General features: G+C 37.5%; 1 protein-coding gene across 1 annotated transcript; it reads right to left on the bottom strand.

Moving 5' to 3' along the window:
* Window positions 1-6,570: 6,570 nt before the first annotated feature.
* Window positions 6,571-9,234, bottom strand: LOC138313989 (DNA-directed RNA polymerase I subunit RPA1-like; the record flags this gene model as incomplete). The annotated part of the gene is made up of 3 exons (XM_069254202.1): window positions 9,073-9,234; window positions 6,911-7,063; window positions 6,571-6,711 (listed from the first exon to the last, which is right to left on the bottom strand). Coding segments are annotated over exons 2-3 (288 nt in total), but the record flags the coding sequence as incomplete, so codon positions are not given.
* Window positions 9,235-9,593: the final 359 nt, after the last annotated feature.

Here is a 9,593-nt window from a genome sequence, read left to right as displayed (position 1 = left end):
GTCCTTACTGTGAACCACTAGTCTATAATCTGAGGTACCCTCGTGAACCATTAGACTAAGAGGGACTTTTTTATAGTTGTCCTTTGACTGTGAACCCTTACTAGTCTATAATCTGAGGTATGCTCATTGACTAAGGGGACTTTTTTTTTAGTTGTCCTTACTGTGAACCACTAGTCTATAATCTGAGGTATGCTCATTGACTAAGGGGACATTTTATAGTTGTCCTTACTGTGAACCACTAGTCTATAATCTGAGGTACCCTCATTGACTAAGGGGACTTTTTTATAGTTGTCCTTACTGTGAACCACTAGTCTATAATCTGAGGTACCCTCATTGACTAAGGGGACTTTTTTATAGTTGTCCTTACTGTTGAAACCACTAGTCTAATAATCTGAGGTATGCTCATTGACTAAGGGGACATTTTTTTATAGTTGTCCTTACTGTGAACCACTAGTCTATAATCTGAGGTACGCTCATTGACTAAGGGGACATTTTTTATAGTTGTCTTACTGTGAACCACTACTGTCTTTTATCTGAGGTATTACTCATTGACTAAGGGGACATTTTTATAGTTGTCCTTACTGTGAACCACTAGTCTATTAATCTGAGGTACATGCTCATTGACTAAGGGGACTTTTTTATAGTTGTCCTTAATGTGAACCACTAGTCTATAATCTGAGGTCGTATGCTCATTGTGACTAAGGGGACTTTTTTATAGTTGTCCTTACTGTGAACCACTAGTCTATAATCTGAGGTACCCTCATTGACTAAGTGGGACTTTTTTTTATAGTTGTCCTTACTGTGAACCACTAGTCTATAATCTGAGGTAGCTTTAAGGGGAGCTTTTATTATAGTTGTCACGTCTGTGAACCACTTGACCCTCATTGACTAAGGGGACTTTTTTTCATAGTTGTCATTACTGTGAACACTAGTCTATAATCATGAGGTATGACTCATTGACTAAGGGGACTTTTTTATAGTTGTTCCCTTTTAATGTGAACCACTAGTCTATAATCTGAGGTATGCTCATTGACTAAGGGGACATTTTTTTATAGTTGTCCTTACTGTGAACCACTAGTCTATAATCTGAGGTATGCTCATTGACTAAGGGGAACTTTTTTATAGTTGTCCTCTTACTGTGAACCACTAGTCTATAATCTGAGGTACCCTCATTGACTAAGGGGACTTTTTTATCAGTTGTTTTTGTGAACCACTAAGTCTTTAATATGAGGTAACCTCATTGTGACTAAGGGGACTTTTTCTATAGTCTTACTGTGAACCACTAGTCTATAATCTGAGGTCACTCATTGACTAAGGGGACTTTTTTTATAGTTGTCCTTACTGTGAACCACTAGTCTATAATCTGAGGTATGCCTCATTGACTAAGGGGTACTTTTTTTATAGTTGTCCTTACTGTGAACCACTAGTCTATAATCTGAGGTATGCTACATTGAATAAGGGGACCTTTTTATAAGTTGTCTTACTGTGAACCACTTAGTCTATAATCTGAGGTATGACTCATTGGACTAAGGGGACTTTTTTTATAGTTGTCCTTACTGTGAACCACTAGTCTATTATCTGAGGTACACTCATTGACAAAGGGGACATTTTTATAGTTGTCCTTACTGTGAACCACTAGTCTATAATCTGAGGTACCCTCATTGACTAAGGGGACTTTTTTATAGTTGTCCTTAATGTGAACCACTAGTCTATAATCTGAGGTACCCTCATTGACTAAGGGGACTTTTTTATAGTTGTCCTTACTGTGAACCACTAGTCTATAATCTGAGGTATGCTCATTGACTAAGGGGACTTTTTTATAGTTGTCCTTACTGTGAACCACTAGTCTATAATTATGAGGTACCCTCATTGACTTCTAAGGGGACTTTTTTTAGTTGTCATTACATGTGAAACCACTCTAGTCTATAATCTGAGGTATGCTCAAAGTTGACTAAGGGGACTTTTTTTATAGTTGTCCTTACTGTGAACCACTAGTCTATAATCTGAGGTACGCTCATTGAACTAAGGGGACTTTTTTTATAGTTGTCCGTTACTGTGAACCACTAGTCTATAATCTGAGGTACCCTCTTTGACTAAGGGGACTTTTTTTTTAGTTGTCCTTACTGTGAAACCACTAGTCTATAATCTGAGGTACCCTCATTGACTAAGGGGGACTTTTTTTAGTTGTCCTTACTGGGAACCACTAGTTGTATGAGGTCATGTCTTTGTACTAAGGGGACTAGTTGGTCCTTACTGTGAACCACTAGTCTATAATCTGAGGAGACAAAGTTTTTATATTTTATGGTTCTCATTGACTAAGGGTACCCTCATTGACTAAGGGACTTTTTATAGTTGTCCTTACTGTGAAACACTAGTCTATAATCTGAGTATCGTACCCTCATTGACTAAGGGGACTTTTTTTATAGTTGTCTTTACTGTGAAACCACTAGTCTTATAATCTGAGGTAATGCTCATTGACTAAGGGGACTTTTTTTATAGTTGTCCTTACTGTGAACCACTAGTCTATAATCTGAGGTAAGCCTCATTGACTAAGGGGGACTTTTTTATAGTTGTCCTTAATGTGAACCACTAGTCTATAATCTGAGGTACCCTCATTGACTAAGGGGACTTTTTTATAGTTGTCCTGACTGTGAACCACTAGTCTATAATCTGAGGTACCCTCATTGACTAAGGGGACTTTTTTTATAGTTGTCCTTACTGTGAACCACTAGTCTATAATCTGAGGTACGCTCATTGACTAAGGGGACTTTTTTATAGTTGTCCTTACTGTGAACCACTAGTCTATAATCTGAGGTACGCTCATTGACTAAGGCGGACTTTTTTTTAGTTGTCCTTACTGTGAACCCACTAGTCTATAATCTGAGGTATGCTCATTGACTAAGGTGACTTTTTTTATAGTTGTCCTTACTGTGAACCACGCTAGTCTATAATGCTGTGGTACCCTCATTGACTATGGGGACTTTTTTTATAGTTGTCCTTACTGTGAACCACTAGTCTATAATCTGAGGTTATGCTCATTGACTAAGGGGATCTTTTTTATAGTTGTCCTTACTGTGAACCACTAGTCTATAATCTGAGGTATGCTCATTGACTAAGGGGACTTTTTTTATAGTTGTCCTTACTGTGAACCACTAGTCTATAATCTGAGGTACCCTCATTGACTAAGGGGACTTTTTTATAGTTGTCCTTACTGTGAACCACTAGTCTATAATCTGAGGTATGCTCATTGACTAAGGGGACTTTTTTATAGTTGTCCTTACTGTGAACCACTAGTCTATAATCTGAGGTATGCTCATTGACTAAGGGGACATTTTTATAGTTGTCCTTACTGTGAACCACTAGTCTATAATCTGAGGTACCCTCATTGACTAAGGGGACTTTTTTTATAGTTGTCCTTACTGTGAACCACTAGTTTCTATAATCTGAGGTACCCTCATTGACAATAGGGGACATTTTTTAAAGTTTGTCCTTATTTATAATCTGTCTCATTGACTAATGGACTGATAGTTGTCCTGTGAACCACTAGTCTATAATCTGAGGTATTGCTCATTGACTAAGGGGACTTTTTTTATAGTTGTCCTTACTGTGAACCACTAGTCTATAATATGAGGTACGCTCATTGACTAAGGGGACTTTTTTATAGTTGTCCTTTACTGTGAACCACTATAGTCTATAATCTGAGGTATGCTCATTGACTAAGGGGGACATTTTTATAGTTGTCCTTACTGTGAACCACTAGTCTATAATCTGAGGAGTATGCCTCATTGACTAAGGGGACTTTTTTTATAGTTGTCCTTACTGTGATCCACACTAGTCTATAATCTGATAGGTACGCTCATTGACTAAGGGGGACTTTTTTTATAGGTTGTCCTTACTGTGAACCACTAGTCTATAATCTGAGGTACGCTCATTGAATAAGGGATCACTTTTTATAGTTGTCCTTACTGTGGAACCACTTATATAATCTGAGGTATGCTCATTGACTTAAGGGGACTTTTTTTAGTTGTCCTTACTGTGAACCACTAGTCTATAATCTGAGGTAACCCTCATTGACTAAGGGGGACTTTTTTTATAGTTGTCCTTACTGTGAACCACTAGTCTATAATCTGAGGTACGCTCATTGACTAAGGGGACTCTTTTTTATAGTTGTCCTTACTGTGAACCACTAGTCTATAATCTGAGGTACCGCTGTGATCATTGACTTAAGGGGACATTTTATTGTACGATGTCCCTTTACTGGTGACCCTATTGAAGACTAAGGGGACTTTTTTTTAGTTGTCCTTACTGTGAACCACTAGTCTATAATCTGAGGTACCCTCATTGACTAAGGGGACTTTTTTATAGTTGTCCTTACTGTGAACCACTAGTCTATAATCTGAGGTACCCAACTCATTGCTAAGGGGACTTTTTTATTAGTTGTCCTTACTGTGAACCACTAGTATATAATCTGAGGTATGTCTCATTGACTTAAGGGGACTGTTTTTTATAGTTGTCCTGTTTCTGTGACCACTAGTCTATAATCTGAGGTACCCTCATTGACTAAGGGGACGTTTTTATAGTTGTCCTTACTGTGAAACCACTAGTCTATAAATCTGAGGTACCACTCATTGACTAAGGGGACTTTTTTATAGTTGTCCTTACTGTGAACCACTAGTCTATATTTGTATCTGAGGTCTATGCCCTCATTGACTAAGGGGACTTTTTTATAGTTGTACTTACTGTGAACCACTAGTCTATAATCTGAGGGGAATATAGTTGCTCATTGACTAAGGGGACTTTTTTTTATAGTTGTCCTTACTGTGAACCACTAGTCTATAATCTGAGGTATGCTCATTGACTAAGGGGACTTTTTTTAGTTGTCCTTACTGTGAACCACTAGTCTATAATCTGAGGTACCTCATTGACTAAGGGGACTTTTTTATAGTTGTCCTTAATGTGAATCCCTAGTCTATAATGTGAACCACTAAGGGGACTTTTTTATAAGTTGTCCTAGACTGTGAACACTAATAATCTGAGGGTACCCTCATTGACTAAGGGGACTTTTTTTATAGTTTGTCCTTACTGTGAACACTAGTCTATAATCTGAGGGTACCCTCATTGACTAAGGGGACTTTTTTTTTATAGTTGTCCTTACTGTGAACCACTAGTCTATAATCTGAGGTTACCCTCATTGACTAAGGGGACTTTTTTTATAGTTGTCCTTACTGTGAAGTATATAGATCTAGTCTATAATCTGAGTTGTCCTTACTGCGTGAACCAATAGTCTTGGTAATCTGAGGTAACCTCATTGACTAAGGGGACTTTTTTATAGTTGTCCTTACTGTGAACCACTAGTCTATAATCTGAGGTATGCTCATTTGACTAGGGGGACTTTTTTATAGTTGTCCCTACTGTGAACCACTAGTCTATAATCTGAGGTACCTCTCATTGACTAAGGGGACATTTTTTATAGGTTGTCCTTTACTGTGAACCACTAGTCTATAATCCTGAGGTACGCTCATTGACTAAGGGGGACTTTTTTTATAGTTGTCCTTACTGTGAACCACTAGTCTATAATCTGAGGTATGCTCATTGGACTATAAGGGGACTTTTTTATAGTTGTCCTTACTGTGAACCACTAGTCTATAATCTGAGGTATGCTTCATTGACTAAGGGACTTTTTTATAGTTGTCCTTACTGTGAACCACTAGTCTATAAATCTGAGGTTATGCTCATTGACTAAGGGGACTTTTTTATAGTTGTCCCTTACTGTGAACCATATGTCTATAATTGTGAGGTATTGCATCAGTTGCACTAAGGGGACTTTTTTTTATAGTTGTCCGTGATCTGTGAACCACTTGTCTTTAATCTGAGGTATGCTCATTGACTAAGGGGACTTTTTTTATAGTTGTCCTTACTGTGAACCACTAGTCTATAATCTGAGGTACACTCATTGACAAAGGGGACTTTTTTTTATAGTTGTCCTTACTGTGAACCACTAGTCTATAATCTGAGGGTACCCTCATTTGACTAAGGGGGACTTTTTTTATAGTTGTGAATACCTTATAGGTGAATGCTCACTAGTTTATAATCTGACGGGTACTAATAGTCTATCATTGACTAAGGGGACTTTTTTTATAGTTGTCCAATTACTGTGAACCACTAGTCTATTAATTGAGGTATGCTCCATTGACTAAGGGGATTCTTTTTTATAGTTGTCCTTACTGTGAACCACTAGTCATATAAACTCTGAGGTACCGCCTCATTGAATAAGGGGATGCCACTTTTTTTCATAGGTTGTCCTTACTGTGAACCACATAGTCTATAATCAAGAGGTATGCTCATTGACTAAGGGGACTTTTTTTATAGTTGTTCCTTTACTTGTGAACCATAGTCTATAATCTGAGGTAGATGCCAGTCTTTGTTGATGAGATCTTACATTACTTCACCAGTTAAAGCTTTAAATGTTCATGGCTGTTAAAGGATGTAACCAAACAGTTCTACAATTTTCTCCAAGATTCAACCAACAGTTTATAATTACATGATGGCTGTTCACCGTTACTGTCCTACCTGTTTGACCCCTGGACACTTGTCCTTGGTCAGCTTGTCAAGGTCACAATCTAAGATGGAGTTGGTATGGTTCTGCATCTGTATCCAACAGTTTTGTAGCTTCTCCATCAGAGAGCTACCACTAATCTGAGATAATACTCCCTGAAATCAAAATCAAAGACTAAATCCAAATGAAATAAAACAAATCAAAACATATCAATAATACCACAATAAAATATCATACATATTTTTTAATACATGTATGATGAAAATTAACACATACATTCTAGAATTTCCTTAAATTAATTTTCGCATTCATATACAGCATCGCTATAGTTACCAAAACTTGACAAAAACTTACTTTTGTTACTTCATCCTCCACAACTTCGTCCTCTTTTTTGCTCTTCCTATCAATCACCTCCAGTAACTGTCTCATATTTGAGGCGTCCTTCAGCAGACTACAAAGGTTGGCTGTCTGTGGATTCTCAAACTTTCTGCCATTCATCATGGAAACCTGTAAGCAATAGAATATCTAGGTTAATAGGTTACCAAGTTATGTTTTAGGGTGACCCTGGGTATATATGTTAGCCGGGTTCACTTGCAGCTATTATTAACTTTTTATTATCTAAAAACTAAGATCCCTCCAAATTCCGAATACCTGACCGATTTTGAGATCGGAATAGTCAAATGTAACTAAAATACACTTCTGAAAACCGGCCTTACCTGAGCGACACCGATAGATTGCATTGAGGTCTGATCAACCGACCGTGAAATACACACGTACCTGTACCATAGTTGTCGCATGCCATGTCCTGGGGCATGTATACAGATATGAAGGCTATAGGTACACAGTAATTATACCCGGAATGGTGGTGTAATTATTTAGTCATGTCTATTGTTTAGATATTTAACGAAGGTCTACCACGTGCACGCGGTTTGTTTAGCAGAGCAAGTAATAAAGAGAAAGTTTCGTATTCAAATCACACGGTTTTTTTTTATTTACATATGCAGTCGTCGGATAACGTAAATTATATGTATGAAGAAGCCGAAGCCATGTATTGTTTTAGAAAATGACTATGTCATATAATGACCGGCATAGGCTGATCATCGTGTATATTAGACCATATAATTTGATTCTTAACGTAACCGGAAGCGATCGTAGTGTAGGTTAGTGCAGACGAGAACATCCCCAAGAACATTCACGCAACTAACTAACTAAACTACGTTTATTTTAGCGATAACAAAGTCAAGGTTGTTGTAATCCATTCCTTTTAAACGTATGATTCTCTCTGTGATAACATTCACATTAAAAATCAATATCGGTCGGTTTCTAGTATAAAAAACGACTTCCGATCGATTAAATCCGGATCATTTATGATCATCAGTATTCGGTTCACTTCTCCAAACCGAACCCTCTGTAAACCGGCCGAAATTATATGCACCGACCATGATCGGTTTCAGGAGGTTCCACTGTACATGTGTATATGTGGTGAAGAAGCGATGGTAAATATTTAAGGATTGAATATAAAAACGAAAACACACAGTAAAAACAAAACTAAAAAGGAGGAACCGAAAGCGCTACAACACCTACAAAAATATTTCAATTTAGAATGATCGATTTACTCCAGTATTTATTCCGAAGTTTGAATCTAACACTATTGAGTTTAAGTTACTTATTATGTGGCTCGCTGTTTACCATTCTGTAAATTCTACAAACCGCTAACAATGGCGATGGCGAACATCAAAAACAACTAAAGTAACTTTGCCGTACAAATGATTTAATAACGTAGCTTGCAAAAACAAAGCACCAGGTATCGGCTTGATCAGTGATATCAATTATCTTGATGATATCAAGCAAGCAACACAAGCTGTCATATTCCCTCTTGTCCGGCGAAGGGCCGTCGCGAGACAGGTGTGACAGCATGCCGCGGGGCATCGGGGAACACCTGATCTTACAGGTAAATTTTTTATTCGAATCATCAAGTGTCAGTTACCTAAGATTCTATAACAAATGGCCCATGAAAAAAAAGTTTGATACATCGAGAACTTCGATTCATAAAACTTCGATTCATACATGGGTTTGTTAGTAATGTTATATAGTGAATAAATTCGGGACCAAGCAAAAAGTTTGATACAGCGAGAAATTTGATTCATCGGCATTTGAATCATCGAGGTTTGACTGTAAACCCATATCACTCAGCTCTCCTTTGTATCAAAGTACTGTTTGAGCGTACAGTGTAGCTGTGCTCTATTTATAGGCCGGCGGTGTCACCAAAGCCTCACAGGTAAATCGGTACCGATTCTTCTTTCGGCCCTCTTATTGGATTTTATTGGTCAATCATTACATATGACAATGGCTTACAGGCGATTACTACTTGTATCAACGTTTCAGTATCTCAATTTAATTTATCTAGTCTTAAAAAGTCAAAAACATCAATGGCATGACACTAGTGTAATATAAGCTTGAGCAGGTTAAAATTTCATATAAAATGAACACTCATTTAAGATTTTATATATACTGACCGGTCTAAATCTTGACGGGGGTACAGGTATAACTTGTAAGAAGAAAATATCAGGCGAGTCATCTGCTGTCTTGGACAAAGAGTGGAAAAGGTACTTGAGGATGACTTTGTCTTGTTTCCATAAAAGTCTCAGATGATCCCGTGCCTGGCTTGGTGATATGTACGTCTGTCTGCTCTCTGAACTGTCAAACTTGACAGTTTCCTCCTCCTCCACCTCCTCCAGCATGGTGGTACTTATGTCCATCTGACTATCATCATCATTGCTTTTACTCTTTGACTTGCCTTGTTTTTCATTTCCCTTCTTTACTGAGGTCCTAAAATTCAGGAAAAGTATTAGATTTTTTTTTTGTACAAAATAATTTTTTTTTTTTTATAAAGCTGTTCGAAACCGGCAAAATAGTCATATATGTCTTCCTCTGAATATATTCTGTCTTTGCTTATTTTAGAGTTATCTCCCTTATTAGTAGGTATCGATTGTAACGTCATGATATTTTGAGCACAAATTACGTTGTTTCCCCTCGA

The sequence above is a fragment of the Argopecten irradians genome, unplaced genomic scaffold (assembly GCF_041381155.1).
Source record: "Argopecten irradians isolate NY unplaced genomic scaffold, Ai_NY scaffold_1147, whole genome shotgun sequence".
Taxonomy (NCBI): Eukaryota; Metazoa; Mollusca; class Bivalvia; order Pectinida; family Pectinidae; genus Argopecten; species Argopecten irradians.
This window is presented reverse-complemented; position numbering and strand designations above follow the sequence as displayed.